Here is a 24,356-nt window from a genome sequence, read left to right on the forward strand (position 1 = left end):
CACACAGGTATATCCTTGGGGTTTCAGTGAATATACCTCAGTTGAGATTACACACTGGGCTACCATATAGCATACAATCAGTAAATGGTAAACGTTATTTTTTTTTAATTGATGTCTTAATAGTTTATAACTGTGAAATTTTGGTTGTACATTATTGTTTGTCAGTCACCATATACATGCCTCCCTTCACCCTTGTGCCCACCTCCCAACCCCCTAGCCCCTGGTAACCACTATACAGTTCTCTCTGCCTGTGTGTTGGTTTATATTCCACATATGAGTGAAATCATACTGTGTTTGTCTTTCTCTCTCTGGCTTATTTCACTTAACATAATACTCTCTAGGTCCCTCCATGTTGTTGCAAGTGGGACGATTTTGTCTTTTTTTTTAATGGCTGAGTAGTATTCCATTGTATATATATACCACATCTTCTTGATCCAATCATCAGTCGAGGGACCCTAGGGTCGCTTCCACTTCTTGGCTAGAGTGAATAATGCTGCAATGAGCATAGGGGTGCATAAGCCTCTTTGGATTGTTGATTTCAGGTTCGTTGGATAGATTCCCAGTAGTGGGATAGCTGGATCATAGGGTATTTCTATTTTTAATTTTTTGAGGAATCTCCATACTGTTTTCCATAGAGGCCGCTCCAGTTTGCATTCCCACCAGCTGTGTATGAGGGTTCCCATTTCTTCACATCCTCTCCAACATTTGTTGTGTTTTGTCTTGGTGATTATAGCCATTCTAGCAGGTGTAAGGTAATATCTTAACGTACTTTTGATTTGCATTTCCCTGATGATTAGTGATGTTGAACATCTTTTCATATGCCTATTGGCCATCTGTATATCTTCCTTGGGAAAGTATCTGTTCATATCCTCTGCCCATTTTTTGATTGTGTTGTTTGTTTTATTGTTGTTCAGTTGTGTGAGTTCTTTATATATTATGGAGATTAATCCCTTGTCCGATATATGATTTGCAAATATTTTCTCCCAGCTGGTGGGTTGTCTATTCATTTTGTAATTTTACTTATTTATTTTTTTCCCCCAAAGCCCCAGTAGATAGTTGTATGTCATAGCTGCACATCCTTCTAGTTGCTGTATGTGGGACGCGGCCTCAGCACGGCCAGAGAAGTGGTGCGTCGGTGCACGCCTGGGATCCAAACCCAGGCCGCCAGCAGCAGAGCGCGTGCACTTAACCGCTAAGCCACGGGGCCGGCCCTGTCTATTCATTTTGATCCTAGTTTCATTTGCCTTGTGGAAGCTCTTTAATCTGATGAAGTCCCACTTGTTTCTTTTTTATTTAGTTTCCCTTGTCTGTGTAGACACAGTATCCGAAAAGATTCCTTTATGACCAATGTCAAATAGTGTACTGCCTATGTTTTCTTCTAGGAGTTTTATAGTTTCAGGTCTCACCTTCAGGTCTTTGATCTATTTTGAGTTAATTTTTGTGAATGGTGAAAGCAGATGGTCTACTTTCATTCTTTCACATGTGGCTGTCCAAGTTTTCCAGCACCATTTATTGAAGAGACTTTCCTTTCTCCATTCTATGTTCTTAACTCCTTTGTCAAAGATTAGCTGTCCATAGATGTGTGGTTTTATTTCTGAGCTTTCAATTTTGTTCCGTTAATCTGTGTGTCTGTTTTTGTACCAGTACCATGCTGTTTTGATTACTATTGCTTTGTAGTATGTTTTGAAGTCAGGGGTTGTGATGCCTCCAGCTTTGCTCTTTTTTCTCAGGATTGCTTTAGCTATCCGGGGTCTTTTTTGCCCCATATGAATTTTAGTATTCTTTGTTCTATTTCCGTGAAGAATGTCCTTCGGATTCTGATTGGGATTGCATTGAATCTGTACATTGCTTTAGGTAACATAGACATTTTAACTATGTTTATTCTTCTAATCCATGTGCATGGGATATCTTTCCATTTCTTTATGTCATCATCGATTTCTTTCAACAATGTCTTATAGTTTTCACTGTATAGGTCTTTCACCTCCTCTGTTAAATTTATTCCTAGATAGTTTATTCTTTTTGTTGCGGTTGTAAATGGGATTATCTTTTTGAGTTCTCTTTCTGTTAGTTATTAGCATACAGAAATGCAACTGATTTTTCTAAGTTGATTTTGTACCCTGCAACTTTGCCATAGTTGTTGATTATTTCTAATAGTTTTCCAATGGATTCTTTAGGGTTTTCTGTATATAGAATCATGTCATCTGCAAATAGTGAGAGTTTCACTTCTTCGCTGACTATTTGGATTCCTTTTACTCCTTTTTCTTGCCTAATTGCTCTGGCCAAAACCTCCAGTACTATGTTGAATAAGAGTGGCAAGAGAACAAGACCCTTGTCTTGTTCTTCTTCTCAGAGGAATGGCTTTCAGACTTTCCCTGTTGAGTATGATGTTGGCTGTGGGTTTGTCATATATGGCCTTTATTATGTTGGTACTTTCCTTCTAGACCCATTTTGTTGAGAGTGGTAAATGTTATTTTTTTTTCATATCCTTTCTTACATCTTTATTGACATCTTTTACCATTCTTTCCCTAATTTCAGACATTCTGAAGTATTTCTAGTCTCTAAAATTCACCATGAACTCTATCACTTTGGGACTTGTGCATATTTAGCCCCCTCTGCCCACACAGCATTGCGCCTTCCCGTGATCACACACATTTTCACCAACTCCCTGTTTTCCTTTATGGTTCATCTTAGGTTCCACCTCTGACAGAACACCTTCCCTGAGTCCATCAATGTTTTTAAGATGTCCCTATCTGTGCTCTGATAGTGTCCTATGCATGCCTCTATCATAGCACTAAGCAGACTATATGATACTCATCTGTTGTTTCTTTTAACTCTGTATTAGTTTTCTGTTGCTGCATAAAAAATTACCACAAGCCTAGCAGCACCCATTTATTACCTCACCATTTCTGTAAATCATAAGGCCAGCACTCTACCTGGGTCCTCTGCTCAGGATCTCACCAGGCTGAAATCAAGGTGTTGGCTAGCGGTATCCTCATCTGGAGGCTTGACTAGGGGTAGATCCATTTCCAAGTTCCCTTGGCAGAATTCATTTCCTTGCAGTTGTATGACTGAGGTTCTTATTTTTCGGCCAGCTGGTGGCCAAGGACCACTCTCAGCTCCTTGTTATATGGCCCTCCCACAATGTGGTAATTTGTTCCTTCAAGGCCAACAGGAGAGTATCTGCTGTAGCTTCAAATCTATCTGACTTCTTCCTCCTTTTACCCCCAGATCCTCTTTCTAAAAAGAGCTCAGCTGATTAGGTCAGGCTCACCCACACTCAAGGAGAGGAAATTAAATAGCAAATACACACCAGGAACGGGAATCTTGGGGGCCATCTTAAAATTCTGCCTTCCACATTCTCCTCCTAGATGTGAACTCTCCAACGACAAGGCCAATCTCTTATTTGTCTTTATATCCCCAGAATTGAACAGAATTAGTACCTGACAGTAGCTATTCAATGAAAGAATGAATAAATAAAACAAAAAAGGGAAGGAAACTTGTAGAGGAGGGAGATATTTAAAAGGAAAGCTAAATATGACTTGATAGGGAGAGAAGTCAAGATGGCAGTGTAGGCGGACTGTGAACTCACCTCTTCCCACCGACATGGCCAATTTACAACTACTCTTGGAAAAATATGACTTGGTAGGTAATGGATATTTGAACTTGAATCCTGGGTCTATAACGGTATCATTAACGAAAGTTGGAAACCAAGTAGGAGGAATTGGGCCGGGTGGGTTGTGGAAGAATGGATGGACAGAGTGAAAAATTATGAGTTTCATATCAGATATGCTAAGTTTGTTTTGCCTATGGGGCAACCATGTGGAAATTTCCTGTAAACAAATGAGGGTGATGGTCTGGAACTTACAAGAGAGATAGGTGCTGAGGTGAAACGTAGTATTATTTTCTTGAAGCTGTGCCCATCGTTTTTAGGGTACTCTTACCCCCAGTCCTGCTCCCACTGGGCACCATACTCTGGCTCTTATTTTCTGGCTCTGCCTATTATTTCTTTCCCTTTCCCACTTCCCAATGATTTGGTTTTCCCATAATCACTCAGCTTTCTTTATCTTCTTATTTAACCCTCCAGATGTAACTGTTAGAATGAAAACCCAGGGGCCGGCCCGGTGGCGCAAGCGGTTGGGTGCGCGCGCTCTGCTGCAGCGGCCCGGGGTTCGCTGGGTCAGATCCCGGGTGCGCACCGACGCACTGCTTGGCAAGCCATGCTGTGGCAGCGTCCCATATAAAGTGGAGGAAGATGGGCACAGATGTTAGCCCAGGGCCTGTCTTCCTCAGCAAAAAAAGAGGAGGATTGGCGGATGTTAGCACAGGGCTGATCTCCTCACAAAAAAAAAAAAAAAAAAAAAAAAAAAAAGAATGAAAACCCATTGCCAACTCCCTTGGGCCTGCTGATGGGAATTTAACTATAAAGACATTAGTTGGGATACTCAGACTACTCTAATTCTGTGTATAGTGGTAAGAATGTGACCTTGGAAGAGCTGAGTTCAAATACTGCCTCTGCTCTTTACTTGCTGTAACATCGTGATGGAGATGAGTGATCTCTCTGAGCTATTCTGTCTTTATCCATGAACCAGAGATTTACACACATTTTCAAGGGGATTAAATAAAATTATGTGTGCAAAATGTTTGATAAATTGTAGAAACTCAGTTAAATCCCTACATTAATTTTTTTAGAGAAAAATATGGACATTGTGCTCATATTCTTTTGCTCCACATTCACTGGGATTTTTCCAAATTGCTATTTGAAATATAAAATTGATTTAACAATAATATTGCATGACTACAAAAATCAGAATCCCCACTGGGATTGGGAAGTAGCATATAGTATAAAGAGTAAAAACTTGTATGCAATATGAAACTCATATTGTACTTATTAGAAAAAGTGATGTCAGGTCACTAGGAACCATGTTTTCTGCAAAGTTTTCATGATAGAATCAAGACAGTTATTTTCATTATAATAATTGTGCACCTAGTTCTTCTGGCAGCAAAAGACAGCAGGTTTACATCTGCATTTCTACCTCCCAGGTAGAGACATAAAGCTAGGAATTTCCACCTCTGCCTACAATGTATGCCCAGGTCTCAGTAACACTTTCTTCCATGGCCTCAGGGATTATGACTGCAGCCTTACTGTGTCCTATTCATTTTTGTATGGCAGCCACAGTAGTCTTTCTCAAATGCAACCTGATCAAATCAATCTCCTACCACTTGCAGTAGGTGGGAAAGGAAAACTTCCTAGCCAACAGTTTTGGGTTGACCTTTTCTGTCTTATTTCTTATTACCGTCCCTATTAATCTTCGCCCCGAGGTCCTACTCCCTGTCTTTGTTTGTGTTCTTTTTAGGGAACCGGCTCTTCCTCCACTTCATTTTACCTGGCTTAGGCTAACCCTTCCTCCTCACTCCTCAGTGTCACCCTCTCCACATCGCCACCCTCCCCCAACTCTGGGTTGGTTGTTTTCTTTCACAAGTGTATGTTCAGCTCTCAGTTTGGTTAGGATTTATTTACATTTTGAAGAAATTAAAACTGTTTGAAATATACGTACAGTAATTTTTAAGTAACATAATTGAAACTGCTGGTTTAAAATGCTTGGGTCTTGCTGCAGAGCTTAGGAGTACTTGAGGCTGGCCAAGCAAACAGCTGTTTGCGTTGTGACGCTGGCACATTCCCCACCAGCCTCCATCTTCACATTGCGCTCCCGCCCCGTGTAGGGTTCAGGTGTCTGAGAAGACAGCCTACGAGATTCTGTGAGTCTTGGGGGGGTTCCCTTGTTTGTCTCTAAATTTTAAGTAAAATCATGGCTGAAAATTGTCACATAACATCCCAGGAGTTCTCACATGAAGAGGTAGCTAAAAAAGTACCATCACTGTATTATACAAGGGAAAAATATTTTTCCAGTTCTGTTGAAAAAAAGATCACTGATGTATGTCAGAGACATGCTTCACCTTAGCAGAAACATCATCAGAAATATATGTGACTAGGTTGTCAAGATTAAGAAAGTGCTAGAATTTCATTGAGTGTAAAAATGTAACTTAAGAATTCCTGTAACGAAGAAAGATACAGGAAAGTGTAGCTAATAAAGCTAAATATTTGCATCACTACTATATAATTACTTTTCTTTTGTTTATGGTATAAACTTAAAACAATTAGATCTAGTATACTCACTGTTTAAAATAGCCTGCTTATTAACTACTTATTTAATGTGACCTGAAGAAAAGGCAGAAAGTCAACTTAAAAAAAAAAACTCACTGGAAGGACTACCCTGCTTTTTGTTTATTTATTATGAGAAAATTAATTTTGATTTGTGGTTTTACATAACCTATCACCTTTCAGGAAATTAACTAATAGGAGTGTGCATTGGAATGCTTATTTACTCGCTTGTTTCTGCTAGTATTGGAATCTCAGGAAAACAGGAGGTGTGTCTTTGTCATTGATATGGCCCATCACCTGGCACTTTGCCTTAAGAATATTCATATAAATGGGATGAGCTACATCATCTTCAACAAAATAACTCTGCAAAATTACATCCCTCAGCTCCAAAAGCAAGAAAATAAAATTATCAAACTTCTACTGTCAACATTATTTACTAAGTTGACTACACTTTGAAGGTATTAGGAGATATTAAGGGATGAGGAAAAAGAACACAACAAAGGAAAAAGTTGTAGATAGGAGTGGTAAAAACTTTCAAATTATAAACATTGCTATGCTTATATATATTTTACAATGAAATATACTAGTTTCATAACAAAAAGGTTAAAATATCTGTTATGATAAGAATAGATGTCAGTCTTTATTAGAAACCTCTAAGTGCACAAACACCCACCTGTCAGGGGAGATTCCAGTCCCACCCGCTCAGGGAGGACCTCCAAAGCTTTCCTCTAGAGGCAGATTTCATCAGGGATACCTTCATTATTTTAGCTGTTAGGGTAAATCAAATCAACATCACGATGGGAGCCTAGGGAGTGGGGAGAAGTGTTATATTTTGGAAAACAATCTATGGGAAATTAAATCAAGTCGCTAAGGGTTTAATTTGGAAATGCAAATATCTACGGATTAGGTTTTCAGTCAAACACTGTTCATGTGGACAATGAAGGAGTCATGAGAAGCAAAGCAAAAGCCACACACACAAAAAAAGGAAAGAACAGGGCACTGGAGGGGTTATTTTCATACATAATATTAATTTACTTTGTATTACATTTGAGTAAGGTGATTTTCTTCATCCAAATAATTTCATCCACTTTAAACCATTAAGATATTGGGGAAAAAAAACCATCTGAGCCATTTGATGTAATCTTTCTGCATCTCTTGCAGGGAGGGAGGTGAACTGCGGCAAAGACGACAGTTTGATCCTTTCCTTGATATGTTCCCAGTGGGCATCGGGTAGCAACTTCAGTAGACATTACACTTTCCCTTCTTCGGTTGAGTCTGTTTACCGAAGCCCCTACACCCATTAGAACTTTTTGGGGTTGGGCTGGTGAAGAGCAAGAACCCGGAGGCTGGATTCAAGAGACCCGGTTTCCCATGCCATTTTGTAGCTTGTGACATTGGGCACAATACTTATTTTCAGTTCTTTGGTTTCATTATTTGGAAAATGACAACAATAATATATCCGTTTTATAAGGCTGTGAAGATGAGATGGGCCTGTGTGTGTAAAGCCCTTTATAAACTGTAAAACCCTCCCCAGATGTTAGTTATTATCTCCTCTAATGGGAGCAGAGTCTTTTTCAATTGTAGAGAAGACTGCAAAAAGGCTCCTTGACACTTTTAGTCAGAACTTGACCCTGAGCTTAATCTTGCTGTAAAGCGAAAGGGTTCTCGTGCCCCACACCAGCCCGGGGCAGGGTCACCCACGCTGCCGGTGCGGTCACTACCGTATCCATCCTCAGCTGCATTTCCCCCGCGATCCTCCCACCAGTCTCCCGGGGAGAGCTGCGACCTTTCTTGCCATTTGGGTGGCGCCAGCTAGAGGGCGTGGGCCGGGAAGAGCAGGGTACCGTGGCCAGGAGAGGGGGGGTCTTGGTCGGAGCTGGGCGGCGAGGGGCGTGGCCTCCCAAGGAGGGCGTGGCCTCGCTGCCCGGGCGTTCTGGGGCGGCGGGCGCGCGGAGCCTGCGAGCCAGCGAGCGGACGGGCGCGCGCGGCCCCTGCGCACTCGGCCGCCGCCTGTGCGCGTCGCGAGCACAGTTGCACTGTCGCCTCCACACCTCTGGAGGCGAGTGCCAGCGAGTCCCCGCGGAGCCCGGGAGGACGCGCTCCCCTGCGCTCTCCGCACCCGCGCCCCTTCCCCACCGCAACAGGTCGGGGGAGGGCGGAGGCGGCGAGGGCGTACGACCCGGACTGGAGGACGAAGGGTCCGGAAGGTAAGCAGAGCCCTGCGCCCCCCGCGCTAGGGTCAGCCTGGCCCCGCACGCCGCAGCCGCTGACTTCTGGGAAGCCCAGGCTCTCCCCGCCTCGCCGCTGGCTTCCCAGCACGCTGACTCAAGTCGCTGGCGTTCCCACTTTTCCGGTGGGAACCTTCGGGGAGAACCGGCGAACGAGACGCAGAGCTCGCACCGCCCTTACTTGCAAATCCGCGGCAGGTAGCGTCTAGAAAAACTGGGGAGGGGAACACAGGAGGAGACCCATCCTCCTCCGCCGCCACTCTCACCCCTCAACATCAAACATTTGCCGGTGCGCCCCGCGTCTTGTGGAAAGGTGTTCCGTTGTTGGAACCTGGTCCCCGGGTTGCGTAATAGACTAGTCCCAGAAGTTTCTCGGGAGGTAAAAACGGGGCTTTTCTCTCCTCCACACCCTCCCCCTCCTCCCGGCATTGTCACCCCTCCCCCACGCGTCTAGTGGAGAGAGATTAGTGGTTCCAATCCCATCTAAACGGGATTGAGAGGGAGGCGTGTGTCGGTGGTCCGCAGTCTCCAGAGAGGGAGGGGAAAAGTTGGAGGCACCTTCTGAGACTTGCTCCTGGGGCAGAGGGAGACGGCGTCTGCAGAACATGGGACTGGTTAATTTTCCTTGATAATAATTTTTTCCTCGGGTGTCGGATCCTCTGTGACTGCTGCATGCGAGCACTCCGACCTTGCGAGCGCCGGGGTGGGCGAATTAAAAGGGAGAGGAATTGGAGGGTTGTATGAATTGTACCTACCCTTAACGTAATGGTAGTTAAATTAATGAAACTGCGAGGGACCTTCGAGGGTCTTGGTACTTTCCTACTGGGTTTGTCTTCTAGGAGTTTCTACACACACACACACACACACACACTCCATATTGTTATGCAAATTGTCCCAGGAAGACCCTTGGCTTTGGAGGTGGAGATGTGTCCGAAATCTTCCGGGAGCTAATCTCTGGGCGGCGGGGTGGTGGGGGAGGGGTGGGGGGGGTGGGCCGGGGGAGGCCTTGTAGACAGTGTTTTGTTTTGTTTTATTAAAGGTTGGATGGGGTAATTTTAAACCTTTTTGGGGCATGTTGGAGGCTGGAGTGGGGGGTATGACATACCATCGAGGAACCAGACAGATTTAAAACCTTCAAAGTGACACCGTAGATTAAGGCGAAAACCCCGTGTTCCCTGGGACCGTTGCAAAGTGAGAACAACTCAGTAGTTGAGGCACAGAAACATCAGGCAAGAAAGCGGCCTGAGAGGTGTGGGGATTTTGCTTGTGCAAGATTATTTCAGAGCAAGGTCATGCGGCGTTCGTAGGAGACAGGCGGCAGTGGGATGCCTCTCCGGGACCTACTTGGCGTCAGACTTCGAGTGGAGACAGAAGGCATGAAAAAGAAAAAGACCTTTGGACTCGGAATCTAATTCTGCTCAGAGGTTTAAGAATACCTAGGCATGGCCCTGTTTCACTGTTTACTTCCTCTGTCTAATGTATTTCCTTAGTTTGCCTTTCATCTTTAGTGGATAGGATTCCTTGAGTGGGTATTCTGGAAATAATTCACAAGAGATTTGAAAAATTCTGGATGGTTTGCCTGGTTTCATTTAAAGGTGTTGTCTCTTGCGGGTGTCAGAAAGTATTGTATTGGACGATCAATATGCAGAAAAGGAATGGAGAAAACTAAAGGATAATGACCCAAGAGAATGAAGGAAGACGAGGAGAGCAAGAAAAGAGATAAGTAGTACTTAAAACGAGGAAAACCAGTTTGAATCAGCTAACTTAGGAGAGAGGGAACCAAGGAAAAGATTTGGGAAAGATTTGGTCACTTTAAGACAAAGAAGTATTGAAGAATGGGACACAAGGCTTTGAAAAAAATGAGTTTAGATACTGGGGACTTTTTTCCCACTTTCTTTTCTTTTTCTAAATTTAACTCACAGGGATGGTGAGGCTGAGGGTGTGGGACTTGCAGGTATGAGACTGTGAAGTCTATGCTTTCCGCTTGCCAGAAGAAAATGAACTATTACATATCAGAGTTAATATGTCTTATTCACTGTAGCAATTGAATTTCTGTAGTGTCTTTGGCATTTGTCATTTGCTTAACTCTTCAACTGTGTAAAAATAAAATTTTGAAGAATGACAGTGTGTTAAATTAGAAAATAAAGATCATCCAGAGACTGAGAATTTATGGCAAGAATAAAGCCCAGATGATTTTAAACATTGCTTTCTCTTACAAGAATATGCATGGATTTTTTTGCCACCAGAAGTCACTGTTTCACTGTGGGGTTTTAAGACAATAAGCCATTAAGACTACATCAAAACTGGCTGTCTCTTCTGTTTCCTCACTGGTTTAACTGAATTTTGCAAGGAGTTGGTTGAGCCAAAAGTTACTTTTTTATTGACTGATACTTGCCTAATTGGGTTTTGGATTAAATTAGGAAGAGGACTGTTCAGTTAAAAAAATATATCTGAGTTGCATCTTTATTAGGAACCTCTATAAATCACTGTAGCCAGTTGAAGTTATAAATTGCCTTGGGAGTTGAAAAGATGGGTTAAAAAATTAAGCTTGGAAAAGGCCAACTTGTTTTCAATATATATATATATTTTTTGAGGAAGATCAGCCCTGAGCGAACATCTGATGCTAATCCTCCTCTTTTTGCTGAGGAAGATTGGCCCTGAGCTAACATCCGTGCCCATCCTCCTCTACCTTATATGGGACGCTGCCTCAGTATGGCTCAACAAGCAGTGTGTCGATGCGTGCCCGGGATCCGAACCGGTGAACCCTGGGCCACCGCAGCGGAGCTCGAGCACCTAACTGCTTGCGCCACCGGGCTGGCCCCTGAATATTTTTTAAAAAACGAATGAAAGGAGTTTTATACTCAACTCTGTAATTTGTGCTCTTTTCAGCAAACAAATTTGCATATCCTTTATGAATTTAGCTGACTGTTAAAATTCCAAATCTTGAGATGGCCTTATGCTTTCACTTTTTAAAAAGTAGAGCTAATTTATATACAGATATTTGGATCAGTGTAAGACAAACACAGGGGACAGTATACCCTGCAGATGTCTCTTGAGGAATGGCGACATAGCTGGGATAGTCTCCTTACTTTTAAAGCCCTCCACTGAAAGCTGTCCTTCAGCTTGAATTCACTTGCTATCTTAGATGTGTCTATTGAAGGTAAAAGCCCAACATTCCCCTATTTCAAGACTCTAGACCATTAACTAATTTTTCAGGAAATCGAGAAAGTTATGTTGGAGAGAGCACAAACTAAGGAACTGCATTTACCATAAATATACAAAATTTTGTCAATAGATTATATTTTACTTATTAAATTATAAATTCAACAATGGTTTCTGTTCCCAGGTGATATTTAATTGGCACTGGTTTTCTAGCAGTCTTTCTGTTTTTATACACAGTAGTAGCTTATTTAATATTTGCTGAATTGAATCTCAGATTTTATTAAAATAAATTACATAAACTCTGTAATCTATTTATTGAAATTCTACCATAGTGCAGAAGTAAATATGAAATATGTAGTTCTTTGTAGGTGTACATCCTTTATTCCTGCCTGTGTTTATATGTGCACAGCACATCACTGTAGACTCAAAACCATGAGGCTCTAAGGCCATCAGTGTTGCTAATAAGAGTTTTTGTCTTATGCCTTAGGGCAGAACTCTTCCAACAGTGTTCTCCAGGGGAAGACAATCAGCTGATTTTCTTAAATTATCTGGCCCATTTTCAACATGACTAAGGATTTCTTGTTTGAGTGACTTTTTCCTATTAAAAGACTGAGATTATTGTGACAAGTGGAGCCCAGAGGTATCAATTACATCATTAATATAATACCTCATATTCATTCCTAATACCGCATAAGTATTGAGCATCTTCTATGTGCCAGACAATACCCTAAGCATTAGAGAAACTGTGATAACATCATGATCAAGAAAGAGAATGCGTCCGTGCAGGGGGAGTTTACATTCTCCTAGCACAAAAGCTGTTTGCCAATGGCTTTCACATGACATATCATTTAAGCCTAATTGCAACTCTGAAGTTGGAGTTCATTTTCCATTTTAAAATCAGGAAATTGAGTTGAAGAAGTTAAGTGACTTGACTCTGTGACTCAAAACCGGTGCCCTTTCTGCTGTGGTACACTCTGTTGGCTGTGTTGATATGTGGTTTCCTGTTTTTCAAGAATTACAGCTTGACTAAAATATAAATAGTGTTTCTTCTTGGCTAAGTAATTCTTTCTGATCATTTTGGGAATAAAAAAGCAGGTATTTTCATTTGGCATTCTGGATATATATTTGTGACTCCAAAGGAAAATATTATGCAGACCTATTAAGCAGACATGTGATGTTTATTTGCACCAGATAAAGATCCTTACCTTCCTAAAAATGAAGTGCAAGGGTTTAGGAACCATCTCTCTTAGTGCTTGAAATCTGTTATGCAAGTTATGAAAAGTCGGTTTACATCCCTATGTAAATCAGGATGTACCCATACCATTTCCTTCAGTCTTACAGATTCAGTGAATATATGCAGTATAGCAGTGGTTTTTCAAACTTAGAGTAAGCATCAGAATCTCCTGGAAGGCTAGTTAAAACACAGATGTGTCGTGTCTGTCCCCCCCACCCCCAAAGTTTCTGATTCAGTAGGTCTGCGGTAATGCCCAAGAATTTGCATTTATGACGTGTTTGCAGGTGATATTCGTGCTGCTAGTTTGGGAACTACTCTTTGAAAACTACTGGAGTATAGCAGAGAATTTAAAAGCATGGTTTCTGAGCCAGACAGGTTGGGCTTGAATCTTGGGATATGCCACCTACTAGCTGTCAGACCTTAGGCGAATTACTTAACTTCTTGTCAAGAACTCTGAAGGTTCTGAGATTTTACCCTACTTTCAAGCTAACAAGGTAACCTGCCACAGTGTCATGGACTCCTGGGAATGACTTTATTACTCATAATAATAGCTGTAGCCACAGTATCAACATTTTCTTACACTGGTTCCCTAAACCCCAGTTTGCAAAGGGAGATGTGGGGAGAACCAGGTGACACCTGCAAATACAGTGGGTTGCATTACAGGAGAGGAATCCTGAGCTTAGGGAATTCTAATCTTTTATAATGGGCAGTAAGCATGCCTGCCCTTTGCTCTAGAAGGAGATGCTACCTCTGTTTTCCAAGGCTGTTGTCTATACAAGCATCCTTAAAGATTGTATAGAACAAAGGCAGTTGGTGCCTTTGCTTGTATGACATGCAGGAGTGCCATAGACCCATGGAGAATTGGCTCCCAACACTTTCCATTCCCTTATAAAATGGAGTTAACAATATAGTAGTATCTCCCTTACTGGGTAGTTGAGTAGATTGAAGGTACTAAGATTTGGCGAGTTCTTGGAGCAGAGCAAAATAAGTGCTGCATAAATATTTCCAATTCTTACTCCTGAAGGAAAAAATTATGTTTTTTTTAATGGTAATTATTGCTTTATGATATGGAATAATTGCTTTACTGAGTATCCCTAACTTTGAGTTCCAAGAAACTGCTTTAATGGATCTGAATTCTAAAATGGAGATAATGCGTTGTATATTTTATCAGACCATGGGGAATGAGGCAGAAACATTTACTACCAATATTTATGTGCTTTCTCATTTGTTCTGCCTCCTTATGGTTACACAGAGTCATGTGACTAATTCTGTCCATTGGGCTGTCTGTGGGAGTAACGTATATTTCTGGGCTGAAGCATTTAAGTGGCTCTTATGAGACCCTCGAACTCCCTCTTACTACAGTAAACTCTGAAGCCATGAGCTTCTAACAGCTTGGGTTTCTCGATGTGGAGAAAAGCCTTCTGCCCTCCTCCCTACCCCAACACACCAATATGCAATGGACATAAAGAATGAGCACGTATCAAGCTGCTGAGATTTGGGGATTAATTTGCCACTATTGCATAACCTAGACCATCCTCACTGTATTCCAGTACCTATAATACCTGCCTACTGTGAGAAAGTTGACGATAATTTTAAAATATAGGCTCTAGGGGGGTTGGCCCAGTGGCGTAGTGGTTAAGTTCCTGCACTCTGCTTTGGCGGCCTGGGGTTCGCAGGTTCAGATCCCGGGTGCAGACCTACACACTGCTCATCAGCCATGCTGTGGCAGCGTCCCACATGCAAAGTGGAGGAGGATTGGCACAGATATTAGCTCAGGGACAATCTTCCTCATAAAAATATATATATATATGTATATAGGCTCTGGGGATATATATGTAAAGCTAGACATGGAGCTTGCATTGCATTGAGGGAATATAAGCAATTAACGTTTATTTCTTTATTTAGCGTAAGTTAATTTCAGATAGTGGTAAGTACTATGAAGAGATAAATGTGGTCAACCCTGTTACTTTCCTACCCAATGCCCATTCCCGTTTTTTTGTTGCTAAGAGAACCTTAATGTGTGGGACTACACTGTGCCCGACCTGCAGTGATAGATCATGTTTGTTCCCAGCCAATGATGACAATGTGTATCCTGATTTGCCTGCCTCCCCTGTAGCTTGAGGAGGCCATGTGACCTAGCTCTGGTGTTTTGATAGCCAAGGTTTGGGGAAGGATTTTCCTTCCCTGACAAAAGGAGATAGGCATGGCTGGCATAGCCACACTTTCCTCCTCTCATCTTCTTCCTGCCTTGAATGTAGATGAGATGTCTGGTTGTGGCAGCAACCTTTTTGTCTTATGAGATGACAAGCATAAAGACAACATGCTAAATATGGCAGAACAGAAAGAGCCAGAGTTCCTGATGGCCTCATTGAACAGCTACAACTATACCAGTTGCCACACTCTTCTAGACTTGCTCTAGGAGAAACATAAACCGCTGTTAATTAAGCAATTGTCACTTGCAGCTAGACACATTCCTAACCAATATAGAGTATAATGGAATAGAGTGGGTTGGTTGGAGCGTGTGGTTGAGGGCACAGCAGTGCTGTATTAGCTGTGGTGATCAGGGAAGGCCTCTCTGAGAACATATCATTGAGCTGAGACGTGAATGATGAGAAGGAGCCAATAGGATGGGGAATGTGGTATCCCAAGGGTTTGGGGTAGCCCAAGGATTTGAAGTGGAGAAGAGATAATTGGGGAAATTATGTTCCGTTATGAATTTCTAAGCTCGTGGTCTCCATATGGCATTGGAAAGCTAAAGGAACTGCCAGTGATCATTTTGGGCAAATGCAACATCGGTTGGGGCCCTGCTATCATTATGATCTGCTTGGGAGATTACAGTCCAGAGTTCTGGAGAATTCAGATGAAAACAGAGTATATGACGCATGACTCACCCCCAACCCGTTGCCTGTTACCAAGAGACTGTTACTCCTGGAGGCTATGTGTGGGGAAGGGGAAGGGAAGTAGATCTGACCTGGGACGACTGACCAGTCTGGCCTCTGGGCAGAGTCATATTCCTCATATTCGCCTTTGGAAACTGGGTCATGGTCATGGGGCTCTGAGACCTGCTTAGCCCTGCTCGTCCAGTTGAAAAGCGTCTCTAATGCACGGATTCTCCTGAGCGTGTGCTTTGATTGGCAGAAAAATAACCAGAACAACTACTGCCATTTATTGAGTGCTTACCATAAGCCAGGCATTGTGCTAAAAATATTACAAACATTATTTTATTTAACCCTAAAACAACCCCAGGAAGCCTCATGCTACTGAAGAGAAAGCTGAGACTTTAGAAAAGAACAGTAGTTTTCTTGAGGTCATGTAGCTGGTAGGTTGCAAAGGAGGGCTTTTAGCCAGCATGTCGTAAAGATTCCTAAGAGTAGGTTCCCCGGAACGTGCTAGGTTTTGGAAGCACTTAATGACCTAAAGCAGAATATTTGAAAAAATCCTGGGGCTGGCCCTGTGGCTTAGTGGTTAAGTGTGTGTGCTCCACTGCTGGCGGCCCGGGTTTGGATCCTGGGCGCACACCGACGCACCGCTTCTCCGGCCATGCTGAGGCGGCGTCCCACATACAGCAACTAGAAGGACGTGCAACTATGACATACAACTATCTACTGGGGCTTTGGGGGAAAATAAATAAATAAATAAATAAAATTATAAAAAAAAAAAGAAAAAATCCTGAATCATATTTTGTATGCCTCCTTCCTCTTTTTCTTTCCTTGTAATTATATATGTATATAGTGTGAGTGCCTGTAAAACTGAAAAAAAATTTTTTTTTTTACTTGATTTGTTTTACCTGCTATTTTGGGGAGAAAAGCAGTTTGATATACACGACATTTTTATTTCTGAATAAATTTGCATTGCAAGAGGCTGGAAGGACTATAGAAGGGTCACCTAAATATACTTGGCACAGTGCATTCATAAATGAACCATAGTCTATTTCACTTACATAAAATTTAAGATAGACATTGCTGACTTAACCAACAAGAGCAGCTGTGTATTAAATGCCTATGATGTGTCAGTGTGCTAAGCATTTTAGCTAGATTATAATTCACCCTTCTCAGTAACTCTGTAAACTAGGCTATTTTCCATTTTACAGATGGCAGTACTGAGGTTGGCAGGGTTTAATTTGCACAAAGTGATCACCTTCTCACTTGACCCTGTTCTCTTTCTGCTACTCCATTATTAAATACAGCCCAATTGGTATCTTCCTGGCTTTTTTTAATGGGAGGATTTTATTTTTTATTATTTATTTTTTTTTTTTAAAGATTTTATTTATTTTATTTTTTTCCCCCAAAGCCCCAGTAGATAGTTGTATGTCATAGCTGCACATCCTTCTAGTTGCTGTATGTGGGACTCGGCCTCAGGATGGACGGAGAAGTGGTGCCTCGATGCACACCCGGGATCCGAACCCGGGTCACCAGCATCGTAGCGCGTGCACTTAACCACCAAGCCACAGGGCCGGCCCTTATGGGAGGATTTTAAACTGCCCTCCTCCCATTTATTATTCCATTTTGTCCTTATCATCTAGTGAAAATAATATAAAAATGTATGAAAACTTCAGGAAGACCTGATTTCAATATTTATAGGCAGGTACATTCCCCCCCAACATCCACATTTAAAGAAAAAAATGTTTACACAGGTAATAAAGGATTCATAGCATACAGAATAAGGGGTGAAAGTGCCCCTTTCCAGAGAAGCCACCAGTAACAGTTGGGTATATGTGCGTGCTCACGCGTGTGTTATGCATAAATATAAAAATAAAACGTTTTCTTTTTAAACAAATTGGCTCATGTACATTTTGTTCAGCATCTTGTGTGGATGAACCTATTCTTTTTGATGTTACATTGTATCTCACTATGATGTATCATAATTGATTTAGCCATTTTTATGTTGGTATGTATTAGGTTGTTACCAGTTTTATTATAAACAATATTTTATTGCATATCTCCTTGTACACATGTGACTATATTTTTAAGAATGATTCTTTGAAGGAGAGATTAACTGCAGCATATACTAATTTCCTTTCCTCGCAGTGGTTTAAGATAATAATTACCTGACTACTGTAGACTTTCATTCTGACCTAACCTAACCTTGTATCTGAGCTGTATGGCTGCTCCAGACAGCTAGGCAAATCATACATACATCAGCACCTAAATAGCCTTTCATGGACTGATTTGGTCTTTTCTGTGAGACATAACTGAGATAACAGTCAATAATCTGGCAGTGCAGCCTCCTTGCCCCTGCCTCTGTGGAAGAGATCGTGCCTCCCAGCAAATTTAAAAATTCGAGTTGTACAGACTTGTCCCTGGCTGCGCCCAGGGGCCAGATCCCTCAGAGAATATGTCACTCTCCGTTAGTACTCCACACACGCACCAACCCATGCCAGAAGCCAGTGGTGAGATCCAGGGGTTCAGCTGACTTCTTCAGTCTTGGACTTGGCAGTCTCTAGGACCATTTTTTAAAAAACAGGCATTTTTTTCTGAGCAATTTTAGGTCCACAGCAAAATTGAGCTGAAGGTACAGAGATTTCGCATAGACCTCCTTGCTCTCACACATGCACAGCTTCTGCCATAATCAACACCTCCCACTAGAGTGGTTCATTTGTTACAAATGATGAACCTACATTGACACATCATTATCCACCAAAGTTTTAGAACCATTTTTCACTATAGATCTACGTGGCTTGCTCCTCCTCACTTGCTTTATTTATTTATTTTTTTGTGAGGAAGATCGGTCCTGAGCTAACATCCATGCCAATCCTCCTGTTTTTGCTGGGGAAGACTGGCCCTGGGCTAACATCCGTGCCCATCTTCCTCCACTTTATATGGGACGCCGCCACAGCATGGCCTGACAAGCGGTGCGTCGGTGCGTGCCCAGGATCAGAAGCTGGGCCACCAGCAGCGGAGCGTGTGCACACTTAACCCCTGTGCCACGGGGCCAGCCCCGACTCCTCACTTCCTTTAAATCTTTGCTCAAATGTTACATTTTCTGGCCACCCTGTGTAAAATTGCAACACCGTACCTTATTTTCTCTCTTGAACTTTATACTTTTGCTTTGTTTTCTTTATAGCATCTTTTTTTTTTTTTTGGTGTGGAAGATTGACCCTAAGCTGACATCTGTGCCAATCCTTCTCTGTTTTTGTGTGTTTTTGTGTGTGCGATGCTGCCACAGCATGGCTTGATGAGTGGTGTATAGGTCTGCACCTGAGATCCGAACCTGCGAACCCTGGGCCGATGAAGCAGAGTGTGCGCACTTAACCGCTATGCCACCGGGGCGGCCCCTATAGCACCTTTTAATGTCTAACATCTATATATTATGTTTCATCTTTGCTTACCTCCTGTGGTTTGTAAGCTCAGTCATGGTAAGAGTCTGTTTCCTTCACTCTTATTCTCAGTACCTGTCTTAGAGTAGATGCTCAGGAAAAATTGTTGGCTCGGTGAGTAAATGAACAAATGAATGAACTCAGGACCACTCTCTCAAGGTTGGCCTCCTCCCTCACTGCCCCTCACTCTCCAGCAACCAGCCCTAGGAGTGGGGCATCTTCATTGGGAGGGTCGTGTGGGAGACTGCCATCACAGACGCTTCAGAAGCCTTTACAGTGTTAGGAAGATTCATGTCCAAACGAATGCCTATGCTTTATTGATCACTTACTGTGTGCCGGCCCTGCCTGTCAAGAGAGAGAAAGTGAGAGAGCAGCAAAAGCTGGGGAGGAGAAGAAAGAGGGTAGGGGGAAAGAGAGAGAAAATAATGGGGGCGGGGGTGTAGGGGAGAGGGAGGGGGAAAGGAACAGGGAGAAAGAGGAACAAAAGTGTGTTTGAGAGCGAGTAAGGGAGAGGGATGATTGTCATTTGAGTTTAGGGAGTTGAGGAAACTTGCTGGGCCACTATAGTTGGCCGGAGGAGTGTCCAACTTCAAAGCACATTTGACCCAGAAAAACTTAGCTCTACTAGCGTGAGGTTAATTAGAATATTTGCAGCATCCATGTTGGCATTCTTTCAGGGGAGGAGATGGAGTGACAAATAATATCTACTAGTATGGAAACATTGTAGTCAGCAATTTTAACTTGATGGAGGGTGACATAAAAGGCCTTATCAGGAGTCAGAGTAGAGCTGAAGGACTGTATTCAGTGTTTCAGCCTTAGCCAACAGTATAACAGTTAGCCTCTTAGACATAGCAGGCAAGCTAAAATTGCTACAGATTTAATGTAGGGTTTCCATTTGTATCAAATAGTTTGTTAAATCTTTACTGATATAATTTAGTAACATACTCTTTGCCTTAAGGATGTTTGAAAAAATAGAAACTATTTAAAGCAAGTTAGGATAAGTGCAGTAAATTTACAAATACATACAAGAAAGGGAAAAGGAAACAGCTGTTGATAGTGTTAACCACAGAGAGGCTGTTTCTAGACATACACAAGATAGGACCAAGGCCATCTGCCCAGGTTGGATAACAACTTTTTTTTTTAATGCAGTACTGTTATGAGAGAATGCTCAAGAATTCCTTTGGAGATTAAGTACCTTTTAAAAGTAGAAGTAAAATCTTAAGATTGACTCTTTGTGGGCCCACTTTTTTGTTGTGTTGAATTCTTATGTGAAAATCAATGTTGGTTTCCCTTCTCGTGCATATTCTTTCTCTCTTTTGATTCTTGTGAGTATGCTGACACAACCTGTTATCTCAGGCAAATTACTTAAAACTGAGTTTTAGTCTTCTTATCTATTAGTGGAGTCGGGTATCAGGATATGGAGTATTAGTATCTACCTTGCAAGTTTATTGTAATGTTTACATGAAATGTCAGGAGTTAACACAATGCTTGGCACAAAGTAGACACTGGGGAAATGTTATTTCCTTTCTTTCTCCTCATGATAAACTTGTGCACATTTTTTTCTTGCTGAAATGGTTTTGAGTAGCAGCCTCAAAATTAGAAGAATTTGGCCCTTGATATAAGTCAGCTGGATTGTTCATGCAACTTGGGAGTTGGTGAAGAACCATTCTCTAATACAAATGAGAACTTTGAATTCTGTCTCCAATAAGATTTCTTACAGATCATGCATACCTATAAGTTTATTTATGGGTTTATGTTTCTCTTTCAGATGAATAGACTTGTCACTTTCCACTGACTGGCAGCAATGGCGTTTACTGAAAGAGTCAACAGCAGTGGCAACAGGTAACCACGAAATCCATGATTCAAAGATGACGATATTTAATTTTATAATCTGTTTTTCAAAGAATAAGTTTGGTCCTTTTGGTTTTTGCAACTTATAAACTCTCTGGTGGAGGAAAATGTGAAAATTTCAGTTGTCTCTACATGAAGTCAGATCCATTAGACTGGCTACATATTTTCTTTAAATCTAGTACTCTCTGAGTCTCAACTCATTTCTTTAAAATGTGGATGTCATATTAGATCGGCATCCTAATTCTGTGTTCAAGAAAATGGTCCATATTGCACTGATTTGGGAAAATGTGCACATATTCAGCATGTGCTGGAACAAATGTCATGGTGAAATCCACCTTATCATGAGAGCCTTGAAGGAGGGAATTCTGTCAGTTACATTTTACGACTTTCACATGTCTCCCTCCAACTTGGCACACATAGGTAACTGCCTTCTTGCATATGCTACATGATCATTGTTGGTTGAGGGGAGCATGTTAACATTCTGAAGCAGTTATTAAGAATAACTCATTTGATATCCAGAAGGAATTCTTTTTTTTTTTAATTTTGTTTATTTATTTTTTTCCCCCAAAGCCCCAGTAGATAGTTGTATGTCATAGCTGCACATCCTTTTAGTTGCTGTATGTGGGACACGGCCTCAGCATGGCCAGAGAAGCGGTGTGTCGGTGCGCACCCGGGATCCGAACCCGGGCTGCCAGCAGCGGAGCGTGCGCACTTAACCGCTAAGCCACTGGGCCGGCCCCAGAAGGAATTCTTAACATCACTGATCAGTTTTTATTTATATTATTAGATATTTAAAAACATATTAAACTATGAGATATGTAGACTCACACTTAACTAATATTTATTGAGTAATAGAGGATGGTGCCTGTAATTCTGGACCATTCTGGATACTTCCTTACTTCCTCCCCCTTTCTGGTTCATTCAGGAAACTCTTCCTCTATTCCAGGTGGTCCTGGTGGTGCTCTTGTTAAACTTGGTACACTCTCCTCCCCCACAGAGGAAGACCTGTGACCCAGGCTGCAACAGTCCACATTCTGCTAGAGCCTGGGGGGAAACTAGTCCTCTGTCTTTAGGCTTGCTCATAATGTTCGGTTACACATAAGTTTTAAATTTTTATGTAGTTAACTGTCTTGTCCTTAATGGGTTCTGGTTTTGATTGTGCTTAGAAAGGTCTTTCCTACTCCAAGATTGTGAAAATAATATCATGTGCTCTCCGCTGGCTCTTGAATGGTTTTATTTTTTTGCATTTAAATAAGAACTTGTATGCTGGTGGCCTATGGGACAGATCTGGTCAACAGATGGGTTTTGTTTGGCCCCTCACAGTGTTCTAAAAAATATATATCTGCCAATGTTTTTTGTATAACAATCTAGACTTCCATCTACTCTTGAAAAATTTCAAATTGAACAACATTGGGCTTGCATTGCCGTATAGCAACACTTTGATAGAATTGAATAGCTACTGCTCTTTTAGACAAGGCCTGAGCTTTCTAATTCAGAACTTCCCAAGTGGTATGCCATCAGTACTCTTCAGGTTTTCCGCGATGTTGATCCCTCAGCCCACAGGTCAACCAGAACTCCCACCTGATTTCCTCCCGCAGACATCTGCTTTGTCAGCTTGCCCCAGAGAGACTTGATATAAAAAAAGTGAGGAAAGCACGAATGCTTTCCAGTTCTCTACGGCTCCCACACAGCTGGATTCACACGTTTAGTTAGCTGCTCAGCCCTCTTAACTTGTGACCCATTTTAGATCTTTGACTTTTTCGTATTTTGGTCCATCTGTAATTAATTTTAGTGCAAAGTAGGTGTTTTAAATTTCCATAATTAATGAGAAAATAAAAAAGTCCGGGGGATGTTGGGGAGCCATCTTTTTTTTTTTTTTTTTTTTGTGAGGAGATCAGCCCTGTGCTAACATCCGCCAATCCTCCTCTTTTTTTTGCTGAGGAATACTGGCCCTGGGCTAACATCCGTGCCCATCCTCCTCCACTTTATATGGGACGCCGCCACAGCATGGCTTGCCACGCAGTGCGTCGGTGAGCACCCGGGATCCGAACCGGTGAACCCCGGGCCGCCGCAGTGGAGCGCACGCACTTAACCACTTGCGCCACCGGGCCGGCCCTGAGCCATCTTTTTTAAAAAGCAAAAGGCTAGCCAATTGTTTCAACATAATTTATTAAATCATCTATCTTTTCTCCACTGATTTGAGTGCCTTGCCTAAATTCCATCATGTTCTTGAGTCTATTGTTGAACTCTTTTTGTCCCATTGATTGTCTCTCCTGGCAGTGGTGCCATACTGTTTCACTGTATTTTTATAAGATCTTAATATTCAGGCAGATTCTTTGTCATTACTTTTCATTTTTAGAATTTTCACATCTGATCACATTTCCTTGTGTACTCTGAAGTCATTTGTCATTTTCTAGAAAAATTATTGTTGGCATTTTGATTGAGGTCCCTTTGAATTCATCAATTAGGGAGAGTTGAATTCTATAGAATGTTAAGAGTGGGTCTTCCTACAAAAAGAGTCTAAATAGATCAGATTGGTGAAAATTTAAGATTTTTGTGGAGGTATGATTTTTCAAAAAGTTCTAGTTATTGTATCTAGTATAATTTCTGGTAGAAGAAGATAGCATTATCAGTGGAAAGATTAAAAAGATACTTTGTATTCTGTTATTTATTTACATGTTTCCTGTTGTTGCTAATTATTAAGTTAGGATTGGTAACTGCCCTTTGTAGTTACATTCTAGCAATTACAGAACTCTTTTTATTCTTTGTTACATTTATCTTTCCAGCTCCTCACCTCCCTGGTGTGCTCCTTTTAATTTTAATACCCAGTCTAAGTGATAAGCTAGGGGAAATCCTACATGGAGCTCTATTTTTGATATATATCAATAGCTCACTTGTTAAAATGTTTAATCATGATAGGTATTTAATCTTTTAGTAGTACAGAAAAAAACACCAAACTCATGTGGAACTGATCCAGGACTAGCGCATATTTTAAAGGAAACAGATGTGTATTTCATCTGCTGCTCGAATCTCACACAAAATAGAAGTCTGGTGTGAACCGTTACTTTGCTTGGGGCTATCAGAAGTCGTGATCCTGGACAGAATATTCATGTAATGTGTAATGACAATTTTTGTTTTAGTTCTTATAAATAATAGGCTTATTCTGTGATTTCCAGATTTATCAGCATTAGACACTGAATGCTGAATCTGAGCTCCCTTACATTTCCCTCCGCCTTCCTTCCCCTCCCCTCCCCTTTCTTTTTGTTCTTTCTAAAAATTGTTATTGGAGTATAACAAACTGAAAAGGGCAGACATTATTAGTACAGTTCAGTGCATTTTTACAAAGGGAACACACTTGTGTAACCGATCAAGCGACAATACCAGCTCTCCAGAAGCCCCCTCCTG

At 41.7% G+C, this 24,356-nt stretch overlaps 1 protein-coding gene across 5 annotated transcripts in view; it reads left to right on the forward strand.

Annotated features, from left to right (window-relative positions):
• Nucleotides 1-8,127: 8,127 nt before the first annotated feature.
• AFF1 (ALF transcription elongation factor 1) overlaps nt 8,128-24,356 on the forward strand; it is a 182,105-nt gene continuing 165,876 nt past the window's right edge. For 2 of the 5 annotated variants that reach the window (XM_014787869.2, XM_014787870.2), the window contains exons 1-2: nt 8,129-8,367; nt 20,869-20,942. In XM_014787869.2, the coding sequence (XP_014643355.1) occupies nt 20,905-20,942 (38 nt within the window). In that variant the 5' untranslated portion in view covers nt 8,129-8,367; nt 20,869-20,904. Of the gene's footprint in view, nt 8,368-18,937; nt 19,140-20,868; nt 20,943-24,356 lie in introns of those variants that run through there. The other 3 variants (XM_087434555.1, XM_087434554.1, XM_087434557.1) reach the window with 3 other exon arrangements.

Source organism: Ceratotherium simum, chromosome 8, assembly GCF_057802395.1.
Source record: "Ceratotherium simum simum isolate JZ-2026a chromosome 8, ASM5780239v1, whole genome shotgun sequence".
Classification (NCBI taxonomy): Eukaryota; Metazoa; Chordata; class Mammalia; order Perissodactyla; family Rhinocerotidae; genus Ceratotherium; species Ceratotherium simum.